Source organism: Macrobrachium rosenbergii, chromosome 1, assembly GCF_040412425.1.
Source record: "Macrobrachium rosenbergii isolate ZJJX-2024 chromosome 1, ASM4041242v1, whole genome shotgun sequence".
Taxonomy (NCBI): Eukaryota; Metazoa; Arthropoda; class Malacostraca; order Decapoda; family Palaemonidae; genus Macrobrachium; species Macrobrachium rosenbergii.
This window is the reverse complement of record NC_089741.1, coordinates 25,062,285-25,087,421: the sequence shown is the minus strand read 5'-3', so window position 1 is coordinate 25,087,421 and position 25,137 is coordinate 25,062,285. Positions and strand designations below refer to the sequence as shown.

The window sequence follows — 25,137 nt, the reverse complement described above, 5'->3', positions numbered from 1 at the left end:
TATTAATCAAACTGACTACTGTAATAGCAAATCAGTTTCCTGCTTAATAATTCAGGCTTTGCCTTTGCAAAATTGTCAATAAGGATTATATTCCTGCACTGTAGCATCTGTGTGAGCTAGAATATTTTGACGATATAGGTATATATTGTATTTAGTATTTTTTTATATAAGTTTATAGCAATGATTAAACTTAGAGTAGATAAAAGTTATTAGTAAATTACTGTTGATAGTTATTATTTGTTGTAATGGGATTACAAAGTTTCAGAGTTCTGATTATTTGTTGTAATGGGATTACAAAGTTTCAGAGTTCTGATTATTTGTTGTAATGGGATTATATACAAAGTCTCAGAGCACTGATATAGAAATATCCACTATTACAGTTTCATGATTTTGATACATGCACAATTTATAGTTTGGTGGTCTCATCATTTACAGTATGATATTTGGTTGTGATACTTTGATAAAAATGAAACGATTTGCCCATATAAGTGTTTTTCTTGGGTTTTCTTTTTTGAAAGCCTCATTCTTTTAATGTAGATCAGGTAATGGTATAGGAATTTACAGCTGAGTTGAGAGTAAGGTAATATAATTCACATGTCCACATCGTAATGTGAATTATTTGGTTGTGTACACTGTGCTCTCTTGGTTGCATTGCAGCCATTCGTTACTAATGATGTAGTAGTTTTATCAACTTTTTGTAAGTTAAACTTCGTCGAGTGTTCCATGGCCATTAGTAACAAAATCTGATTGTGGATAATATACTGTAGCATAGACATAAGGGCTACTAACTTAGCTGTAGCTGTCAGTTATCTTACAGTAACCAACCATCCGATGAGTTCAACAATTCGGTAAATCAGTATGTTGGTCGTCTTTTAGCCACTAGGTAAATTAGTAACCAGTTGTGTGTATTTCTTAATTAGAAAATAGACTAGGTGTCGAGACATCTAGGGCTAGGCCTAGCATATTGCCTGCCTTGGTTACCTGGCCACCTAGCTTAGTTATGGTCCAAGTGTGGTCCCTTAAGTTTTTGGCAGTTGAAAATTTCTTGTGCATTCTTTATACAGGTTATTCCTCCTCATTCTCTATATCAAGTTAGGGAGTAAGAAATAAAGGGAAAACAAAAAAAGTAAGGAGAGCTTGAAGAAAAAATGGTTTGTGTGTGTCTGTAGTAAAATTGTAACTTTTTAGCTCTGTGCTTTTTAAGCATATTTCTAAATTAATTAGCCTATATTAGGAAACACACCAAGATCAGTTGAACAAGAGTAGAGGGATGAGACTACCATAAAGTATGCTATGATCTTAATCTTCCTATTTCCAAGTTAAAATACTGCAGGGACTGGACCATACAAGGTTGCTCATCACGTGTTATTTTCAGAAATGGATCGGGAATATGAACGTCGTCTCTTACGCCAGCAGAACGGGCCTATAAATTCACCTGCGTCTCCCATATCGGTAAGTATGGGGAGATCTAATTACACATTAAGATTTTAATTGCTTCAAAGGATTTTTCATGACTATGCAGTAGATTTTATCATTCTTGCTTGGACTGTGAAAGTACTGGGTGGATTTATGGGAGGGCATGATTGGCTTAACAACAGGATTTTATTGAAATGGTGAAATCTGTAGAATTAAAGAAATTACCAGGACACTATTGCTGTAAATATAAAAGGTGATTATATTTTTAGGTGCTGGATGGAGAAAGTGTTACTATTCTGAAGAAAGCAAAGTGTTTGTGTTACCCATTTAGATAGTATTTTAGAAGCGTCATCTATGTGCTAAGCCTCATCTCTCTCTCTCTTGGTGAACTTATTCTCATACAGCATTTTATCATCATCTTATGCCCTGTGGTTAATAGTCATTGCATTGTTTATGTAATATAGTAGGTCATCCTCGTGTATTCCTTTAACTCTTGTTTGTTCTAATTAGCAAACATTCAAAGGAATAAGGTAAACAATTTTATGTCGACCAAAAAATTTCTCTGTTATCCACTGATAGGGAAGTAGTTTATGTAGTATTGTTTTGATTTACTCCTTTTTAAAACAAAAACTTGTGTATCTTGTTCAGTGCTGAAGATTATAGTGAGCATACTTTTGTTACAAAGAATAGTATCTTGGCAAACAAGAGGTGAGGTTACAGAGAGGATAAGTAAATAAAATGTAAACATTTTGCCATTTTAGCTTAACATTACCTCACATATATATAAGTAACAATAGCAGCAAAATTTATAATAAAGATAAGGGAAGGGTTTATCAAATGTGATTACAGTAAAAAGGAAAGCTCCCAGCAAGTACAAGCAGTCCCTGGTTAATGGCAGGGGTTCTGTTCCTGGCCGAGCGCTGCTAACTGAAAATTGCCGATAATAGCACCGATAAACTGCTTAACAGCACCGTTAACCAGTTATGGGCGCCGTTAAATTGGTTACCGACGCTGATAAACTGCTTACCAGTGCCAGTAAACTGCTTACTGGCACTGAAAGTTCAGTTAACAACGTCTCAAACCACGCGCTGTAACAGTGGAACACTTAACCGATGCCGCCAGTAACTGGGGACTGCCTGTAATTATTTTATAAACCGAAATATTATGATGATGGTTAAAAGGGTTAGGTGGTTTTTGTGTATGCTTGCCGGAAGAATATGATTGACTACAGTGTGTCTGAACATGTTCAGATACAAATTCATTGAAAATAATAGAACATGTAATGCTAGCACCCAGTAGGCATTATCTAAGAAAAAATTTTGGAAAACAGGGTTAATGATGAACAAAACATACTGACCGAGAGAGGCTGCAGTTATTGAAAGTAAAATTGATAAAACTAAAACCCAAAGAAGGTGGCTGTTTCACTTGAAGAGCAATTTGTAGATAGATAAACATATTTAAGTGGGAGTGAGTTTGATTTCTGGAAGTCATTGAGAATACAGGTAGTCCCCGGTTTATGATGGGGGTTCCGTTTTGATGCCATGCCGTAAGCCAAAAATTGTCATAACTCGAAATTCCGTTGAAATTCATAAGAAAACCTCACTTTTAATCTTTAAGGTGTCTTGTAAACAATGTAAACTGCAATTTTATTGAGTTTTTTCATTAAAAAACCTCCAAATTTTTACCATTCTGCTCTTTTTGGAGCCATATTTCTTCCGTCAAATTGGCACCGTCATCATCGTAAACCCGGAACATGCGTTGTAACCTGGGAAATAATTTTTGATGAATATATTTGAAGAGTGTCATAAGCTGAGCCAGTTGTGACCCTGGGACTGCCTGTATTGTCAAAGAACCAGAAGTTTACTTCACTGTGTAATTCCAAGGCATTTCGAGTTGTATCCTCTGAAGATGCTATTAGATTTGAAGCTTGAATGATAATGTTTCATAGTGGCTACTGTATTCCTTTTATTTCATCATATTCCTTACTATAATAAACATTTCAACAGCCTCGCCGACAGCTAACCTTCAACTCCATCCAGTCTCCGAACAAAGACCGAACAGGGGATAGATTTATACCAACGCGTGCTGGTGCCAATTGGGATGTGAATTTTGCACTAATACAGGTAAGTTTTAATTGTATAATACAGTATAATGTAATATTTTCTGTATCTGAAGCAAATATCTTTTTGTAAAGAGAAAAGATTTGATAAGGGATGAGTAGCGTTGATATTTTGATATTTTGAGCAAATGGTTTGCTGAGGCTCTTAGTGCACATTAAATTATTTAGTATATGATATCTTCCAGTAAGTACAATGTTGTGTCAAAGACCCTCTCCCTTTGCATTTGTAAAATTTTTTGTTGGTGTCCACAAATTAATGGGATGCATAATGGCCCATTTAGTCTTTTCTTTGATTAGGGGTGTTAATTGTTACTCAAAACAGAATTATTATTATTAGTATCATCACTCAAGTCATATACTGTGCATAGGGTTTAGTTAACCAGAGTTGATTCCCATTCAGGAAAAGGGATATGTATGCTCGTTGCTTAGGGTAACGTAAAAAAAAAAAAAACAATACATTGAACTTTTATTTTATACTAATTGTTAAGTGGTCATTTTAGTAGACTGTATACATTTTAGAATTATCAGCTAAGGAGGTTGGTGGGTGCATATTTTATTTTTGGCTTACCTAGGTGTGATAGGGTATGAATTAGGCACTCCCAGATGGTGTGTTGCAACCTTCATGGAACCTTGCTGAGGAGAGCTTGTATTTTCAGTTAATTTTGTATGCCAGAGGAGAACTGACACCAGAAGGAAGTCCTGTAAAAAAAATCAGTATTAGAAGGCTTAAATTTGTAACTCTTATCATAAAACAGGTATTTTCTGTGAGCAAGTATTCATAGGTTGAGAGTAATGTACTCGTTATTTTAAGAAATTTGATTTACAAACTTAGATGTGGAATTTACCTTGGTTTGTCCATAGTTGAGGAGGTTCACTGAAGAATTTATTTAATAATCAAAGAGTCACAAAGTTTAAAAGTAATTTAACAATAATTATTATGGGAGAAGTAATGTACACCATCAGAATACTTTGATATTTAGAGTTAAATAGATTACCAAAAGTTCTTTCATTCTCCATTTCAATGCCCACAATATTATGGAAAGTTGAAAGTAATTATTGTCATTAGAAAGTTATCACCGTTATTACTATGAAACAGTTTGATTAGAGCATCAAGTCACATTTCTGGACTCCTGTAGGACTCACCCAGAGGATTGGGTTGTAAAAGAGAATTGAAAAGGAACAAGAAAAACTTTAGGAAGTTAAGATATCTAAGTGAGACAAGGCCAGAGGTATGCAGACTTCAAGTCAGCAGCCTCATGAATTGAAAGAAATATAAAAACATAGAACAAATTACAAACAGTGACATCTGATTGGAAGGCCCCAAATATAAACCTTTATGATGATGATGATGAACAGATAGACCAAAAGGAAGAAAGAAAAGTAGTTGTGACTGCAGGGACACTGCAAAGTCCCATTAGTAATGCTTGCAGTGTGTTGTATAAGGCACACTGCAGGCATTACCCCTTAAGGGGAGCATTTGATGAAAGGACAATTGTAAAGCAACAAACACTTATATGCCTAAGCATACCAGATCTGTTTAGAAAACATTATGTTTGCAAATTTTATTTATTCCTTAAACTATTTTTTTTTTTTAAGAATTTTATCTTTGTTTATAGTGTCTTAATATAGAGGCAATATATATGTGATTAACTTTTGATTTATGTTTCCTTTTGTATGATTTTATTTTAGCTTTCTGTAATCCAGAATTAGAAGGTTGCAGTGTTTTTATTAGCATTATGCTTTGTATTACTTCAGGAAAACAACAGGTCAAATACAGAAGTTCGAAAAGGTCGAGAAGGAGGAGAGGGCAAGGATGGTGTGGCATACACGACGTTATTACGTAATGAACTTTTAGGTACAAACATTGAAGATTTAAGAGACACTCCGGATGAAAGAAGAGCGTTATCACCTGTACAGAATCCAAATTTATATCATGTATGTAAAGGGAAAATTTACCACTCACTCAGTTCTTTAATCTGACTGATTTTATGCTGCAGTTAAACCTCTGATATAGTTTTATATACAATTTCTTGATGTGTTATGGAAATATGAAATTATTAACTAAGTTTGTGAAAAATGATCTGTTGATTTCATCCTCCTCTCTGCAGTTTTCACCACGTAAAAGTCATCAAAGAGAGGACACGTTATCCCCGTATTCACTCTCTCCAGTTAGTGCAAAAAGTCAGAAGTTACTGAGGTCGCCCAGGAAAGCAGCTAGGAAAATATCAAAGATCCCGTTCAAGGTTTGTGTTTCTTACCAAGGAGGTAGTGTTTTGTACATTTTTTGTGATTAGAATTCCTTGTGAAACGAACTTCATTTAGAGTGGAGATTATTCTGTTGTGTCAAGTATGGTAACTAGTATGTCTGTGTATTGAAGCCCTTATTTGGTGACTGATCAGTGTAATGTTATGCTGTGATGATGGTTTTATTTTTGGCCGTATATTATGACATGTTTTTGCAATTTTTTTTATTTATTAGTAAAATCCAGTAGGGGGTAGTGCTGTCAGTGCACTTTATTTTCTGAATCCCTCTCTCTTGTTGTCCATCTCAATCTCTCCAAGTCCCTCTTTTCACTGTCTTAAGCACTGAATGGCTGAAGGTGCCCCAGTGTTTGGTTTTAAAGCCTGATTTTTAAAAATCTGTCAAATCATTATTGGATGTTTAAAAGAAGCCTGGGAAAATCATGTTTGTCACAAAAGAGTACGTTTTATTTTGCAGTTAACTATTTAATCTCTGGCTTTAGAAGTAAAAACGATGTCAGCTTTAAAATGTTAGAAAAAAAGAACTTTCGTAGTATTTTAAAATTCAATTGACTACAAAAGTAGGCTTCCTTAAAGTTGTGGATTTATCAAAATGTTTTCTTCATAACAGCCACAGTTAAATATTTGGAGAAAAATATTTTTTAGCCTGCAGTATTTGAATTTTTAAAATCTGACATTGGATGTACAGGCGGTCCCGGTTTTCTGACGGGGTTCCGTTCTGCGCCAGCGTCGTAACCCGAAAATCGTCGTAAGCCGGAAAATCGTCGAAAATCGTCAAAAATCATAAGAAAACCTTACTTTTAATGCTCTGGGTGCATTGAAAACGATGTAAACTGCATTATTATTGAGTTTTACATCAAAAAACCTTCAAATTATGATTATTCTGCCATTTTGGGGCCATATTTCTTCCGTCGGATCGGTGTCTGACGCGTCGTAACCCGGAACATGCGTCGTAAGCCAGGAAATAATTTCTGATGAATATATTTGAAAAGCGTCGTAACCTCGGAACGTCGTAAGCCGGAACCGTCGTAAACCGGGGACTGCCTGTACTTTAATTCTTGAATTGAAAGTTGTAAGATAGTTAATGAATGCTGTTAGTAGATAGTACAGAATTATAGAATGTCACTTGTTAAGAATTGAAACGGTAATTGTGGTACAGATTGATATTTCGTTAGGAACAATTTGTTAAGTATAAATTTTTTCTTGTACAATCCTGTTACTTTAAGGTAGTGTAAACTGTGGAGACAGCAGTCTTTGGACACCACAAAAGAGGAAAAGCTCCTATTCCAACCTGCCAAATTATTCATCTGGGTCTCTGAGCACCACTATTGGTGAAAACTAAACTAATATATAGTACAGTATATAATTCTCTGTGTAGTTTGAACCAGCCGATTTTAGGGCGGTCAAGGGAAAGGCAGTTTTACATAGACATGCCCAGAAGTCCTTTTGAAGCTGTTTAAATACACGGGTGTTGGACCATTAACGCTGTCAGTTGAAGGCAAGTAGCTCCAACTGAGGTCTTCAGGCTGACAAAGGATTGTGACCTAGTCAGTTCCCTAGTACTAGTAAAGTAATAGGTTATACTTTGGGTGTACAGTAAACCCCCGTATTCGCAGGGGATGTGTACCACACCCCCTGTGAATAGCTAAAATCTGCGTATTCTTAGAACTGCCTATTTTGATAGGTCAAACTCACACAAAAAAACTAAAAATGCTTATACAGATATTATCCTACTTACAATGGGGTTAGGTTCCAAAAAACCCATCATTTGTTGGAAAAAACGTATCTCAAGTATAGCCTAGCCTACACTAGGGTATTCAGTACATGTATACATATATGGTAGCCTAGCCTACACTATAAAGTATACGCTATACATTCACATTATAGTAATTATTAATATCAGCTAATTCTGGAGGTTCATGCTGAGTGGTTTATGATAATTCAGTACAAAGAGAAATTGAATAACAAACAAAAATTAGTTTAGCCTACACTACAGTATATCATATACATAAACGGTTGCCTAGCCTACATTATACTGTACTCTGTAATCACATATCCTATTATATACATAATATCCTATTATACAAATATCAACATAATGAATATGCATCTTTTCCATGGATATTTTAAAATGTTATGCTTTAATTCACTGTATTCAATAATATTGTATATATATTCTTATATTGCTTTTGTATTATAAATTGCAATCATAGCGATCAATGTTGTGGTTTGGAAACCGATTATGCGTTAAGTTTATTTCGCCATATTTAACTCAGTTCAGAGCGCTTTTCTTGCTTCTAGTTAGCATAAATGAATCTCTAGATACTTTATTTATATGGGGCAAGGCTATTTTTTGGTATACGAAGTGTTTTTAAGTAGAAATATAACTTAAATACGTGTGTCTCGTTTTGAAATTAATTTAGCTATTTTTTCCATTAGTAGATGATGTTGGCCGTTTGGAGAAATATTTGTTTTGTGTAAAAAAAAATCAAGATTCCGTTCGCTATTTTCACTTGATTTCATCATAATATGAGTTTTACCTATTTATCATTTATCGGCATAAAAATAGCAATAATATGTGTTCTTTCTTGCCCAGTAGTTTTGATTAAAATACTTTCTCTCCAATTTTAATTACGGTCGAGTTTCATCCATGTTACCTGATGCACGATGATTTATAGTCTCTAGCAGCTTGAACATTGTTTTCTCAGGGTCAGCTACAACTTGCAGCTTAAATTTAGCAGTGTATTTCCTTGCCAATCTTTTATCCATACCGAATAAGGATGTAATGTAAAAATATATCAGTCGTATTCTACTTAACGTCATTTGTACTATAACTACAGTAATTGTTTACTACCATACGATGGTTGAAATACAGGCAAAACGGCTGTTGTTACCCGATTCGATTGTAAGCAAAACAACAGTTTCTCTTTCAGTTGTTTATGGCTGTACGCATTTACACGAGTATAGCGTTACCAACAATACTTTTATCATTCTCTTTTACCTTTTTAACAAGAAGATGGGATAAAGAGATGGTGGAAAAGAAGTTGGTCTTTTGTAATTTGGTCTCTCTCTCTGCCTGATTGTATGCTGCTGCCTGCGCCCACGCAAAATTTAAAAATATATTATAAATATTGTCGTATTGGTATCGAATTATTGTAAGGCGAATTATCGTAACTTGAGCACTACCTGTGTACCTGAGTATTTTAATAGTTTTATCACAAAAATGCATTTAGTCATAAAAAATTATATGAAAATACAGTAATTAGTAAAAAATAGTCATGAAAATTATATGAAAATACAGTAATCAGTGAAAAATATGGCAAATGGGCAAATTTTCAGCAAATAATGCATATGTGTGTTCCATAGAGAAATCTGCAAATAGGTGAGTCCGCGAATCGTGAGACCACAAGGACAGGGGGTTTACTGCACTGCAGTAAGAGGAGGTCGACTCTTACCAGTAAGGTGAGGAGTAGTCACAGGTTCCCTGGTAGCTATGCCTTTGTGTCAGAGGATGGCTTTTTGAGGAGGAATCTGACATCTCCCCTCCCCCTTTTAGGTTGAGACAGAACTTGACTTGCAGTTATTTAGGGCCCTATTCAGTGCAATTCCAGGGATTTATTCATGGAACCCCTTAAATAGAATTTTACATAGATAGATAGGGATGTACGGGTTGCATTATTTAAAATTATATTAATATCAAAGTTTACCTTCAAAGCCACAGACTCGGACTTTCCTTAACCAGAGAGAGATTGTGGCAGTAGGTAGAATAAGTTGATACTGCTCCTACTGCAACTATTAACGTGTCCTGTTTGAAAACCAGGCCCAGCTTGGATAGGTATTGCAGGTGCAGGTGAAGTGCCACGGCTGAAGAGGCTGTACACCGGGTATATCATTCCAGGTGGAATAGCATGCCAGACATATAGTTTCCATCCAAAAGGGCGTTAGTTTCAGATGCCAGCGATGGGTCTCCAACCCCTAAAGACTTAAAGTACAACAGAGAGTAAAATGTGGAACCCCTTCATGTTTGCTGTCACTGCCTCTGTAACTTCCTTGGCCAACTTCGACCTCACCGTAATGCCCAGTGTGAGGAACTTCTTCATTTACCTGGGAATTAGTTTTGAGGCCAGTGGGGTTTTGTTTCCAGAAATGTAAGTTACCATTCTTCAGTGTTGTTACTACCCTTATCCTTATCTCCTGCCACTGTTACTAGAAACTAGAAACAAGCCCCCAGTGGTGCAGGCATGTCCTTTGGTAGGGGATGATTTACCCTCTTCCTGGCAGTAGGATAGATGCTGTGCCCTTTGAGTATTTGGTGTTTAAGGGTAATATCTCTTGGCTGGGGTTCCAAGAGTCTTGTGTGACCTCTGTTCTTGGGCCTGAGGAGAAGGGATGTTGCAGAAATGGTCTCTCTTGCTGTGATCACCGGGATAGTAGAGGTTTGTAGGAATAGTATAGCTTTGGGACCTCATGACAACCCAAGTCATATAGCTTCCAGCATCTCTGAAATCTCCCTAACCAGATGTTGGTCCATGATATCTGCCATTCTTTAGGTGTCAAAATCTTATGAAGCAAGCATGTTGTAAAGCCTTCCACGGACTGTTCCTCATCTTTAAAATCAAGTTGGCGAGGGAGAAGTTCAGCACCTAAGTATTAAGAATGGAGGCTTGTCGTAGGGAAAAATAAAGTCTACTGATCTGATCTTGGAAAGGTCATCAAGGCTGATTGATGGACCTACCAAGAGTTGGCTGGTAGTTCCCAGGACCCACTCCTTGCTAATACAGTAGAACAAGAAATTCCCATAAAAACTCATCTGCATCCATTCATGTGGAACAGCACTATTAATAGCCTGTGGAGGCTTCATCTTTGTGTGGGTTGAATAGTTTTCTCCATCCATAGAAATGTTTTGGTCATGCTTCGGGGAGTAAAAGTGTGTTATTGTCACAGATTTATCAAAACTTCCCTTGAAACCTTTCTTGCTACTGTAGATGCTATTGAGGATACAGACACTGCTTTAGCTCTGGGAAGCTTAAACCCTTGAGAGAGCTCCTCTGTCTTGACTAATGATCTCGGGCCTGTAGCTGAGGCCAGTCTAGAAGACTGAGGAAAAATCACTTCCTTTTGTTTTATGAAATTACATGGAGATCCTCCAGATTGTCTATGTAGAGTTCTCTCTTTTTGCCCTTGGCACATCTGACATCTTCACCATGGTGCTAGGGACTTATTGTGTGAAGTCTTGATAGAAGAAAGTAGCGACACTTCTTGTGAGAGGATAATGATTGTTTGAAAATTAGTTTTTGAGGTGAAGGGTGAGATATGATAGTGGGAGTCATATTCAGTAAGACCAAAGGAAGAGCGAGAGAGAGGAGAACCTTCTAGGTACACAAGTCCATTCATTACAGAAAACAGCATTCATTGTTGCCAAAGCTTCAGCAATCAGCAGCTTAAAACAGATGAGTGGTGCTGGCAAGCTTTGTGTGGTCAGTGTTAGGTGAGCTCTCAAGGGATAGCATGTTTATTGTACAGGAGGTGTGAACACACTACATTTGGAACAGGCTCATGCATCCAGCTTGGGCTACACAAGCTATGTGGTGTGAGCTCTCCGACTCCTAGCAGACTTCAGAGTTGAAACACTCCTAAGTATATCATGCATGCCCTTGTCTGAAGAATTCAATTTCTCTGGTAATGGCAATTTCATTGCTTCAACAAATGAGGCATAGGGTGCCAACGTAATTTGTCAGAGGAGTGGAATTTGCCAAAGGATAGAGCCATTTGATGTCAGGGGTTGCTGTGCAGCATAGCATAGACCCTGAGTCTGATGTGAAACAGTCTTGAAGTGTTTTTCCATCATATCCACCATTTATGAGCTTTGGTAATGACTAGGAGAGGTTTTTTGTGCTCCAAAATCCAGTGCTGATTCATAGTTATCAGTAGATATGGAAGATAAGAACCGCTGGAAGAGGTGTAGTCAGCATACAATACATTCACATCATTTGGAGTTGTGTGGCTTAAAGGAATAACTTATAAAGCCAGAACAGCACGCACCTTTGTATTTAAGACATACCACTAACCCTGTGATGTATACGTACCTGGGAGGAAGGGAGCTAGGAGCTTCTGGATCAGATTCCTCCTGGAAGAGTCAGTTCCATCTGCTAATGAAGGTAAGAATACAGAAATCTTTTAGGCTTGCAGGAATTTGACTATTTAAATGTTGCTTCCAGTTTTACCAAGTTTTTCAGTAATAGCACTGATGCAGGAAAGGAGGAGGACTTATAGGAAATTCCCTTTCTTCAGAAGCTTTAGAGTGCTGGTAATGCCTTTTCATGCTGTCTAATTCCCACTGAGAAATAGACCAGTCTTCTCTCATCTTGCAAGTTGTTCTAGTATGCACTTGATGCATGCAAGAGCTACAAAGCAATTGAGGCTTGCTGAAATCTACTAAGATGTGCTTATACACTGTTCATAACTAAAAACATTTACTAATTAAGACATTCTATTAGGATTGAAGGCAATGCATATGCAAAAAATGCAAAAGGATAACTTTGCTGAGCAATTAGCAAAACACTACAGGCAAAAGAGACAAAAATACATAAGACGAAAGCACTGCTTTTGTTAAAGAAAAATCAAACTTCCAGTGAAAATGCATTGAGCCTAACACACAACGTTATCTTGATAACCTGTGCCCAAAAAAGTGACAGAAGGTTGAAGTGCAATATCCTGATTTCATTTACAATGAAAGAACAATAAACTAGTAGCAATTTGAAAAGTATAAGGAAAACCTACACAAAATAACTCTTACATAAACCAGCCGATAAAACCACCTAGAAGTCAAACAAGTGAATAGTTTGGCTGTTCAAGGAAAAGTGCTGTACTTGATAGTTGATGGAAGACAGTTATAGACACCTATAACAGGTGACAAGTCCAGATACAACTAACATAGAACAGTAAGGGAAATTCATGGAAAAAATCACCACTAAACTTGTAAGGAGAGGAGTTGGCACAAGGTACAAGAGAGTTACGAATTACATGAACCAGAAGCAAAATGAGGAAATTCTGAACCACATTCTGGGAGTGAGACTAAGGATTTTATTGGTACGTCAGACACACAGAGAATGAGTACTTTTCATCAAAAGAGGTGCTCAGGGAGCCAATTATACACTGAGACAGATGGACAACAGGAATAATCCACTTCTGTGGAATATCTGGAGGTCACTGTTCTGCAGTTTAGGCTATCAAAAAGCAACAGGCTTATGCTGAGTTAGTCATATTTTGTATGGAAGAGGTTTGTAACTTGATTGTGAGAGTAAAGGGTAAATTTTGCTTGGTTTAGCCATATGATGATAAGGTAGGTAGAGCAAGGAGTCAGAAAGTAATGCTTATGAAGGTACCAAGCCGAATGCCCAAAGAGTCACGCAGACCAAGCTCAGGCAGAAATGTACAGGATGGAAGAGTAGAGAGAACTTGTAAGATGTTTAATCCTTCAAAGAAAGAAATCCTCAGTGTGAAAATGATATAAGGTGGAAGGTTGCAAGTTGATACATAATGCATTTTGGGCAGTCTTGATAAGGTTAGTAGTACTGTACACCTTACATTTGAATTTTTGTTTCAGGTTTTAGACGCACCAGAACTTCAAGATGACTTCTACTTAAATCTAGTTGACTGGAGTTCCCAGAATGTTCTCTCTGTAGGGCTTGGTCATTGTGTGTATCTCTGGTCAGCGTATACATCCCAAGTCACCAGGTTGTGTGATCTGTCACCTGATGGGGATTCTGTGACTTCAGTGTCTTGGTCGGAGAGAGTAAGTTACCAGTTTCATTTGTAACCCTTTTGATTAGAAATCTTTAACAATTTTTTATTATCATTTCATTCAACAGCTGTGGAACAGTTTGGATCAGGCATATGTAGTTGACAAAAGACAGATGTCCTATCTAGATAGAGAACTGAACATGTTAGTAGGTACCTTTGTGTCGTAAGAATATCGTACATAGCAACTTTGGACCTCCTTATTGCCCCACAGTTATTTTGATAATTTAATTTTCTTTTAAAATAGAATTATTCCCAGTTCATCCTATTATCAACCCTCTTCCATGGACAAAGCATTTACGGGGAATTCATTGTTGCATGAATTGAGTGAGAAGTAAAATGGAATAACCATCTGAAGTCAGATATGTCCATAGTGATCCAGCTGTTTCTAACTAAAGACATTTTTAAACTTTCCGTTATTATTTGAACTATATATGTCAGTATTCAGAGCATCATCATAAAGGGGTATTTCTTACAGAGATGTCATGATCCTGAGTATTCTTGTTTGTAAATTACAAGAGGGCTTGCTCCAAAGATGTTGAGTTGCTTGCACTTTTCCTTTGAGCAGTGCTCTTTCTGGTATGAAATTGGATGCAGTGAAAATATTTGCATATCTGAAGTTTGTCTTTTATAGTGTTCTTGATAAGAGTTAAAGCAAAAGGTTTTGGTTTTATAACAACCATGTGGTTCTGGATTTCTAGCTTGAGCTTATTGTAGGAAATTACTGCTTAAATTGATTCCTGCAGTTTACTTCTCATTCAATCTTTGATTTTTTTTTTTTTCATCTAACTAACCAATGTCTTTAACTTTGTCCTGCTGCAGTTTTAATACCACATCCGTGAAAAAAGTCTTTCAGGCCAGCCTTGTGATAGTCTGGGAATGTGGATATATAACATGTATAAAAAAGTATCTTGTATGTATGCATTTTCACAGAACTCCTTAAGAATAAGTCCAAAATACAAAACTTCACTGTTATTGGAATTACTATCATAATCATAAGATTATGATAGTAATAACTATTATATTTTAACTTCATGTTCTCTGAGTTGCCAAAGAGAAAAAACATGCTTGAGGGCAATGAAAATGCATTATTGAGAATTGATCTTTATGTGTTTTCCCTGCGAATTGCTTGGGATTTCACTAATGATAGTAATTGGGTGTATTACTCATAGTAATTTTGACCCTTGTATTTGTTATTTGTCTGTAAACTACTGTGTACCTTGTCATCATTTATCACCCAAATTTTGGTCCCAGTAAGAGCTGTGTGGAATGAATATACTCAGGGCAGTTGATTAGATCATGCATTCATTCTCAAACCAACAGAAATGTAGAACTGAGTGCCATCTAAAACATAACATGAATCATCATTAATGTGTTTGTTCAGAGCAGGTAATTATCTTTAACCCCTTTCCCCTGCTCAACTCCACATGTGTCCATGAATGTGGATATACTAGATATTTGCTAATTTCTCTGTCTCTGCATCATTAAAAACTCAAGTTGACTGATAAAAATGGCCATCTGTATATCTATTAATCTTAAATATTTATTTTAAAGAATCGGTGCTACATATCTTGTTTGCTACAAGTAAATTATATTGTTTTTACTGTATTAAAGAAGGAAAAGAGGAGGACCAAGTTGCATTTCAAGATTCATAAAGGTCACTTGAAGCATTTGTTCTTAATGGATAACTAGAAATATGAGCAAGGTTAATGTTGAAGAAGTTGGACACTTCGATGAAAAAGACCAAAAGGAATGTGGGAAAAGTAAAAGGTAGAGAGGAGTCCAGTGGTGCTACAGTGTGGTACCCCCAACTGTAAAGGGTAGAAGTGAAATTGTCTTTTCATAGACTTTCCCTTTTAGAATTACAGTTCATACTTGTATAATTTATCAGATTTTTAATGGTCTACTGAAGTCAATACACCTGATTGGCTAGTGAAGCATATTTGTTATTTTTGTAATTAGAGTTATGTAGTTTTATAACTTTACTTCCATGAAGAAACTTGAGTGTTTAAACCTAAGAATTTGAAGCATGACTATGATTTTTTCTTAAGGATTTATGATAAGAAATGGTGTGTGACAGAACTGGAAAATAAAGCAGGTAAAGTTGATTGATATAATCAAAAATGTACTTGGAAAATGTTTTTTATGTGTTTGAGCTTTAATTGTCTCTTGTATATAAATTTATATCATAATTTATTTTAATTTAAAGGGAAGTCAAGTTGCAGTTGGCACACACAAAGGTTTAGTTCAAGTGTGGGATGTGGCAAGCAGCAAAAGAGTCTGCATTCTTAATGGCCACAATGCCAGAGTAGGGGCTTTAGCATGGAATGGTGACGTCCTCTCTTCTGGATCAAGAGACCGCCTTATCCTACAGAGGGATGTTAGAACTCCTTGTATCATTCCAGACAGACGTCTAGCAGGACACAGACAAGAGGTATCGTATGCATTGCTTATCTGTTTAAAGTTTCAGTGGCAAAGTTTATTCTTTTAATTTAGTGTAAAATAATTTGTACACTTGCTTTCAGTAGTTGTTTTACTAATTAATTGTAATTTACAAATATTCTGTTTCTTCTCATTTGTAGTCATGTTGTCAATACTGAAGTGTGATAGCCCTCTCTGAATATTAATTAGTTCCTTATGTAAATCTTCTAGAGCATTAAATAAAAGTAGGAATTCATACAGCACTGCTTTTTTGGTTGTTTGTTTGTTTGTGTTGATAATCCATTTATTTTCTTGAGGTGACAAGCATATTTTTTCTTAACTCCTGTGAATATGTAGTAAGACTTTTATGATGTTACTCCCCAGGTTTGTGGATTGAAATGGTCTCCAGATAACCAGTGTTTGGCATCAGGTGGTAATGACAATAAGCTGTATGTTTGGAATCATCATTCTCTCTTGCCAGTACAGACATATACAGAACATAATGCTGCTGTTAAAGGTAATTTCGGTTAAATTGTATTGACTTGAATTTTTATACTGTGTTTATTTGTAAAATTATTTGGATTCTTTAAATATATCAGAAGTTTTTTCTCCTACTTTTGTGTGCACTATTCAGTTTCTGTAGCCATGAAGATACAAAGTAATACTGTCAGGTTTGAATGTGTTCTGAGATATATAAAAAATGAAAGCCCTTATCCAGTTTCTCTATTTCAATAAATTTTGTCAAGATCATTTAGTTATTAAGTTATCGAGTTGTTTTTTTTTTTATCTTTTAAGAGGCAGTTTATAATATTAGGTATAATTTCTATGGGAATATACCCATCTGCTCAATCCTGTTAGAGTTGAGAAACTGCAATCAGTTTTTTTTTTTAGACTACTTAATAACAATAATGATGACTTACTTTTTAGTAAAAGGAAAATAGGTAATTTGTAGTTGCAAATCATATGTTCTTGACCGTATAAGGCTGGGAATTTTCTCTATGTCAGATGCTGTTACTGTTTTTGAAAGCTAAATTGTTTATCTGTTTCCCATTAGTTTTCTAGCTTATTATATAATTTATGTTACCATTACTGTATATCATGAGTTGCTTGGGACCACCAAGGTGCATTTCTAGATTCCCAAAAGGCTTGTCAGGTAGATCTGTTTTCTTTGACTGTTTGACATAATAATTCAGATGCGTTTGTTTTACACTTTAAGGCTCCGTTCTTTTAAATAACTGAGGAAGTATGGAAATATTCAGTAGTTTTTGTATAAAATCTTGTTTTAAAGCATAATGCTTAGTATGTTGTGATTGGTAATCTTTTCAGCTATTGCATGGTCTCCACACCACCATGGATTGCTTGCCAGTGGTGGAGGGACAGCAGATCGCTGTATACGATTTTGGAACACACTGACTGGACAACCAATGCAGAGTGTGGACACTGGGTCTCAAGTTTGTAACTTAGCTTGGTCAAAGCATGCATCTGAGCTGGTAAGTTTGAGATGTAGCCTTGATATCTTTTTTTGCCCATTGCTATAAAGACTTCATTTGGTTGTTATATGCAAGCTCCTACACAGAAGAATAAAGTAATAATATATTGGGAAAATAGTTAGTATTCGTCAGAAAACTAAAAAAAAATCCATAAAACAAGCTCATTAACAATTAGTGGAAGACTAAAAAACCAGTGTTGTTAGATCTATTAGCCTGCTTTATATCCGTGGATTACAGAAGAACAAGATATGCATGGCAGTTCCGTTGAATCGTATAAAACTGTATTAAACCAAAAAAGTTGGCAGAAAGATAAAATTCCTTCCTCATATGTTCGCTGTCAACACTTTATTATGGTAAATTTCTGTGAAATAGTAATAGAGGTTTAGATTATACCTTATGAAATTAAATTGACTCTCAGAAGAAAATATCTTCCCTTTCACAGGGATGAGTATGATAACTTATGAATAGGACCCTATAGCTATATCAGAATCAGCAAACAGTTACTTTAGTTAGCTTCCTAAAATGTTGCATGCAGAAGGCATTGAAAATTCTTTGTAGCAAAGTAAAGCAAAGGAGAGACATCTTGAGAAATCTATAAAATTATCCACGCATAGAAAAAAATAAGATATCAAAGCAGAAATATTGTTCAGAACCCTTTAGGGTTTTTTATATAAAATTGTTGGTTCCTTTGTTTCTTAAGGTCTCATCATGATTTTTGTATACTGTATTTTTGGGCATATAGGCACACCCCAATTTCTGCAGGCTTCATCTGGGAAAAATTTTTAAAATGCAGTTAATCCCAGACCCACTGGCTGAATGTCTTAATACTTTCACTACTCGGCCCATTGGTTACTGGTACATACCACTGCATGACCATTCATGTGCTGGTTATAAGATTTTCATGTACTGGAGCTATCATGTTAGGCTGAGTTACAGCACTTACCTTAACACTACCAGTTGACACCATTAGCCACTATCACCAGTATTGGCCATCTTCAATAACACAAATTATCAATCATCACCATTTTTATTATCAACCTCCACTGCTGGCACCATCAGTGACCACCACAAATATAAAGCTATTATCACTCTTCAAGCAGTAGTGCAGTCACTGTGATCACCTGCAAACAAGCATAGTGGAGAGCAAATTGTGACTTCATCAGAACTTACAGTAATCAAAAAATATTTGCTGTAGCTTATCTTCGGTAGTCTCAGTAAATGAAATATGTTTAATGTCTAAAATTTTTATTTTTCCTTGAACTTGTGGGAATTACAACACATCATTAATTATAATGAACTGCCAGGAAACAATCACGATCAGACTGTTTTGGCAATACTGATTGCTGTTCCTCTGATGTAAACAAACAACAGCGCACAGCTGCTGCAGACACAGGTTTGCTTATTATATACTGAATAACTGTAAATTTGTAACGTATTACTATAATTACGCCTGTATAACTGTATTTGTAAAATACATTATTTAGGTGCTAATCAGTCTACAGAAATTTGGGAAAGACTTGTAAGGTGTTTGGAGTTCGTTTACAGTCCTGTAACTACCCCTTTCCGTTACCTGGAGCAAATAAGGTACAGGATGATTTCTGGGACATTTTTTAAGTGTGCCATGTATGCCTGAAAATATGGTACTGTACATGGGACTGCTGTCCAAAGCACTGAAGGTAATGAGTTGGGAAATTAAACTGAGCAAAAGTTTATAAGTAGCACAGAGGTTGATGCCCAAAATGTTTTAAGAAAAACAATCTGGAAAGAAAGGGAAGAGAATATTATAATGGCATGCCAGAAGGTTTTTTTTCTAAAATGGTGACTGAAAGTTAGAGCCAGGTAAATTTGAAGAAGTTGGACAGCTAGGTTGGAGGAAGCTAAAGGAAGTGGATGAAAGGGGATACAGTTGGTAGAAAGCAATGAAGTGGGGCTGAAGGATGCCTGCACAGAACATGTTGTATTACCATCTGCAGTAGTAGGTACATTGAGGTTGAAAATATCTGTTACTTGGGGACATAATGGATAGTGTTATAGAGGGATGAATAAATTTGTTTTTATTTAGCATTTCCCAACGTTTTGTGAGAGAGAGAGAGAGAGAGTGAGTGTAATTGTCGTAAGTGAGTGCTTCGGTTGTTGGAAGAGGGATGAGGTCGTTAGTTTGTTTACGGCGCTGTCTGTCTGTGGAATATGTGAAGGATTTTTCGGTTTTAGAGGGAGTCTTTAGTCAGAGCTAGTGCCGGTCAGTGGTTCTTGTGTGGGACAGTTTTTGTCGTATGCTTTTCTGGGAGTTGTTGGTCTTCTTGTTGGTGTGCTGTTTATTTGTGTGTGTGTTCCGTTTCTTTTTTTTTGTATTTCCTAGTTGTGTTTGCGGTTGTGGTTGTTACGGCGGCCTTTATCCATCTCCAGCAACCGAAGATCAGGGTGAGTGTTGTTTGTTGTTTTGTTTGTGGGTTTGAATTCCGCCACATAATATTTGGCGCCCAACGTGGGGCTGTTGTAAAATAGCCGTTAAGATTGTTTGTGGTGGGTCGAGTGAGAGTAAGAGGTCAGGATGAGTGAGATAGAGAAACTGAGAGAGGAACTCCGAGTGGCTAGGGAACTCCAGGGCAGGCTGGAGGAGGAGAATGGGAGGCTGAGGAGTGAGAATGAGGAGATGAGGAGTCAGTTGGAGGAGATGGGAGGAATGCTAAGAAGTGCAAAAGAAGAAATGAAAGGGGAGATGAAAGAGTCAGAAGAGAGGGTGGATAAAAAGTTGGAGGGAATGATGAAAGGTGTGGAAGAAATGGTGAAAGGTATGTTCAAGGGTGTTTTTGGAGAAGGGGCTGTTGGAGGCAGGTTCTCTGGAACGTGTGAAGGGGCAAGAGAGAAAGAAAAGGAGGAAGAAGTGAATGGAAGCGTGAGTGATGAAAGTGATATGGGAATAGGAAGTAAGAAATGAGGGAATGAGAGGCAGGGTAAGAAAAAGGGGAATGAAAAGCAAGGGAAGGAACAGAGGAAAGTAAGGATAAGTCAGGGGAGAAAAAGGGAAGAAGGGAAAGGGAAAGGAAACTGGTAAGAAGGGTAAGGAAGTGGGAAAGGCAGGAAAGGAGGAGAGGGGTGAAGGCAGTAGTGATAGTGAGGTGGATGGAGGTGAGTGGATAAAAGTGGATAAAAAGAGGGGAAGAAGAGTGTAATGAGTAAGATGAATGTAAGTGCGGAAGCGGACTCTTTGTATTCGGAAGAGGGTATGAAAGGACAGAGTGAAAGTAGCGAAAGTGAGAGTGAAAGTGAGAAAGAAGTGAGAAAGGCTATGTATGTGAGGGAGGTACCCCGGTGTGAAAGGTATAGTGAGTATGGAAGTAGGGATGTGCATGATTTCTTTAGGGAGTATGAAACGTTTTGTCAGGATAAGTATGGGGAAAGTAAGAGAGTGTGGGCACGAGAATTAGGAGAGTATTTGACTGGGTTTTACTTGATATGTATAGGGTTATTATGAGTGTGGGGATGTTGAGTATGACAAGGTGAAAGCTAGACTAGTTGAGCAAGCGAGGCGTATGAAAGCGAGTGTTAAGTATAAGAGGAAGAATGAATTTGATGAGGCAAGAATGAAAGCTGGGGAAACCTTGTCACTGTATGCTTGTAGGCTGGAGACGTTGGCAAGGAAGAAGTTTGGGGATGATGGGATAGATGAATGTAAGGAGTCTGTACGGAAGTTGTTAGGGACAGTGCCAGATGGAGTTAGAGAATTTGTGAACTTGAAGCGGAAGGAGAAGAAAAGATGGACGAATGAAAGGTTGACTTGGGGAGAAATTTTGGAAATTGTAGAAGATTATGAGCTTGACAGGGTTATAAAAGAGAGCAGAAGTGTAAGTGTAAGGGCTGGGGTAGATGAGAGGGTACCAGAGTTCGGAAGCTTTAGGGATGCAGTGTTGAGGGCCCAATGAGAATGGCGATAGTGTAATAGATAGGAGTGTAAGAGCAAGTAATGTGGAGGTGCCAGGGAGGATGAATGGTGGGTTTGTAAGGAACAACGGGTTGGACGGGTTAGGGATAGTAGTGTACAAAGGGAAGGTCGATGAGTGGAAGTCGGCGAAGTGTTTTAGATGTGGAAAGGAAGGACATACAAAGAATGAGTGTAGGTGGGCTTTAGGAGCGTGTTTGGTGTGGGCAATCGGGACATTTGGTAAGGGAGTGTACGAAAGATAGGGGTTAAATGCTACAGGTGCGGACAGGTGGGTCATATTGCTAATGGTTGTAGGGGTACCCAGTGAATGTAATATGTGGCAACTGTGGTAAGAATGGGCATTATGCGAGAATGTGTTCAGAACCGAGAGCGAAGTGTGTCGAATGTGGAATGGAAGGGCATGTATCAAGTGTATGTAGACGAAAGAGGGTGACTGTGACAGCGAATTTGGGAAACTGAGTGTGAAGGGGGTTCAAATGGGTGGATCCTCCAGGATGCAAGCGGTGCGTGTGATGCATGTACGTGAGGGGTTGTTGCATGAGGATCAGCAATTTGTTTTGATAGAGTATGGTAGGAGACGTAAGAAAGGGAAGAACGTAAGTAAACTGAATGGTCGTAAGTTGTGTGATAGGGGTGTGAGTGCCAAAGTGAAAATGAGTGATAAAGCGTGTAATACGGATGAATGGGATGGTATAAATAGAACGTATAGCATATGCGGGTTTGATATAACTGAGTTGACTGAACGTGTAGGGGTTAGTGAACGGTTGGAGGTGAGCGAAAGTGTAAGAATAAGAGAGCGTAGCAGTAATATACGAGTGATTGAAAGCATGAATGAATCGTTGCAAGAATTGGAAAGGTCAATGAGCGAATGGGATGGGTTAGTTGAAGAATTGGGGGAGGTATTTGGGAACGAGTTAGAGGGTATAGATGAGATTGTGGATGAAATTGAGAGTGGTAATAGTGAAGAAGATAGCGTGAATCTGAGAGAGAATGGAGGAGAAGATGTGAGTTTGAATGTTGCTAGAAGAGAGAGTGATTCTGAGAGAATGATTGCGTGCCTGCGAACGCGATCTAGAGGACCTGCTAGTGAGCATCCGTGGGTGTTGCGGAAGGCGATTTGAAAGAGGTGTGAAAGGTGTTGGTTGGGAAATGCTAAAAAGGGGGGAGAAATATAGAGGGATGAATAAATTTGTTTTTATTTAGCATTTCCCAACGTTTTGTGAGAGAGAGAGAGAGAGAGTGAGTGTAATTGTCGTAAGTGAGTGCTTCGGTTGTTGGAAGAGGGATGAGGTCGTTAGTTTGTTTACGGCGCTGTCTGTCTGTGGAATATGTGAAGGATTTTTCGGTTTTAGAGGGAGTCTTTAGTCAGAGCTAGTGCCGGTCAGTGGTTCTTGTGTGGGACAGTTTTTGTCGTATGCTTTTCTGGGAGTTGTTGGTCTTCTTGTTGGTGTGCTGTTTATTTGTGTGTGTGTTCCGTTTCTTTTTTTTTTGTATTTCCTAGTTGTGTTTGCGGTTGTGGTTGTTACGGCGGCCTTTATCCATCTCCAGCAACCGAAGATCAGGGTGAGTGTTGTTTGTTGGTTTGTTTGTGGGTTTGAATTCCGCCACAGTGTACCAATAGGCTGGATGAAAGAGAAAGCAGTAGCCAGATCAGTGATGAATAAGATGATCCAGTTAGTAGGAGAGCAGAAATTTAGGACACTTGTTTAAGGCCTTTACTGTACTACTTGTTGTAACAAGGACATGGATATTTAGAAGAAAAATGGACTTTTTTCCCCTTCTCATCGCAAAACAGATTCATGACTGAAATGAATTAGGAGGATCATGTAACGTGAAGTGATAAAGAGAGGATGTGCCCAGAGCCTGAAAATTGAATGAGATTAATTTAAACATGGAAATATGATGGGAGCAATTATTCAGAAGAACAGTAGGTTTGGAAGTAGCGGGAATATCAGTAGGAACACCCCTTTTGTATAGACAAGGAGAAAGGGACGCCTAGAAAAAGGCCTTACCCAGATAGAAATTCAGGCAGAAAGCATACAAAATGGAAGTGTGGGGAGAGATCCTTTTATGTCCAGCTTATAATGGAAAAAACTGGTGTAAAACGGGTGATGAGTAAAGTTTTTGAAAAGTGTGCTGTAACAAGGCCAGTGTTTCAAAATTCAAGGCTATTTTCTGATAGGGTTGGATTAGAGGATTTGTTCATAGGGATAAAAATCGGAGGAGGTTACAGAAGGTGGTTAGCAGGCAGAAGAGATGAAAAGTAGGAGAGAGAAAGCAGCAGTGTAGATTAGACATAATTCCTGCTCTTTGGAACCTTGGATGTTGTATGATCTTCAGCCTCCTGAACTTTAGCTAGACATCTTAGTATTGCTGGTCTGAGAGGTTTACTTAATTGTATATTAGATCTTATTTAATATTGTGTTTTGCAATACATTCTGTATGCGTCACCCTTTACGGGAAAATAATGGGTACGTCAGTGCTGCGAGGATGTAAATGTATTGTAAAGGCCAGTGTAATCAGAGGATTAGGTTGTGATGCTTGAAAAGCCATGACCCCAAAAGATTTTGAGATGGAATAAATAGATTATGTGCCAGACCTACCACTTGAAGAGGAAAAAGAATTCTGATTTTCAAGATGAAATTATTTTGCTTCTGTTGGGCGAGACGTATTTGTTTAATGGAAGCTTTTATATGGTGGCAGTTTATGTATACTAAATTACTTTTTGGTGACAAAATGGCATAAGTATCTTCCAAACTGAGAACCGTATTTCTTCCTATGGAGTGGTTTTTTTAAGCTGAATTAATTTTTTCTTTTATTATAGGTTGATTTCATTTGCTGTAAACATACAAGTTTCTGGTTTCTTTGTATATAGAGATGATTCAGTTTTCAAAGTTATAGTATACATTTTTTCCTTATAATCACAATCTGTAGATTGGGTCACTGAATAAATATTGAATACTTTCATTTATCAAATAGCATCATACTGTATTAGGAATAACCAGATCTACAGATTACTACAGGAAATGTCAGACATAATGGGAATTTGAAGTACAAATTCAATTCCAGGTATCTACACATGGTTATAGTCAAAATCAAATCCTGGTGTGGAGATACCCATCTCTGGCTCAAGTGGCAAAATTGACAGGTCACACGTACCGTGTTCTCTATCTAGCAATGTCTCCAGATGGAGAAGCTATTGTTACTGGAGCAGGAGATGAAACCCTAAGATTTTGGAATGTCTTCAGCAAGGCAAGATCACAAAAGGTAAGTCAGCTTGATTTTAGTTTTTTTTTAAAGGTGGCATATTTTTTCTATCTTAATTCTTTAATGAAGTATTATTATCATTATTATTAGTCCAAATGTGCAAAATACCCTTATGTGATAAGAGAAAAAGGGAAGATTATATACAGTAAAAGAGCATCATAACAAGTATCTTGAGAAACTAATGTAATTGCTGAGTTAAGTAATGGCCTTGAAATACATCACTCATTTTTGCTTACACCCGCAGTTTTTTCTCAATTCAAAAAGGTGGTTTAGATTATTTTTTTAGCCGAGTCTGTGCATCACCATTTAGAAATCATGGCTGTTTAGTACAGTATTATGAAATAAAATTAATTTTTGTAGGTTTTTTTGTAGATGTAAAGATTGAAAGAACTTGTACCAATGATAGCAGAATTGATATA

The 25,137-nt window shown here is 37.1% G+C and overlaps 1 protein-coding gene across 3 annotated transcripts in view; it reads left to right on the top strand.

The window, feature by feature from the left end:
• Positions 1-25,137, top strand: part of fzr (fizzy-related) — a 34,811-nt gene that overhangs the window by 3,973 nt on the left and 5,701 nt on the right. For all 3 annotated transcript variants that reach the window (XM_067113777.1, XM_067113608.1, XM_067113696.1), the window contains exons 2-10: positions 1,376-1,452; positions 3,423-3,539; positions 5,291-5,470; positions 5,644-5,778; positions 13,404-13,592; positions 15,807-16,031; positions 16,403-16,535; positions 17,345-17,508; positions 24,521-24,718. In XM_067113777.1, coding sequence (XP_066969878.1) covers positions 1,378-1,452; positions 3,423-3,539; positions 5,291-5,470; positions 5,644-5,778; positions 13,404-13,592; positions 15,807-16,031; positions 16,403-16,535; positions 17,345-17,508; positions 24,521-24,718 — 1,416 coding nt within the window. In that variant the 5' untranslated portion in view covers positions 1,376-1,377. The remainder of the gene's footprint in view (positions 1-1,375; positions 1,453-3,422; positions 3,540-5,290; positions 5,471-5,643; positions 5,779-13,403; positions 13,593-15,806; positions 16,032-16,402; positions 16,536-17,344; positions 17,509-24,520; positions 24,719-25,137) is intronic.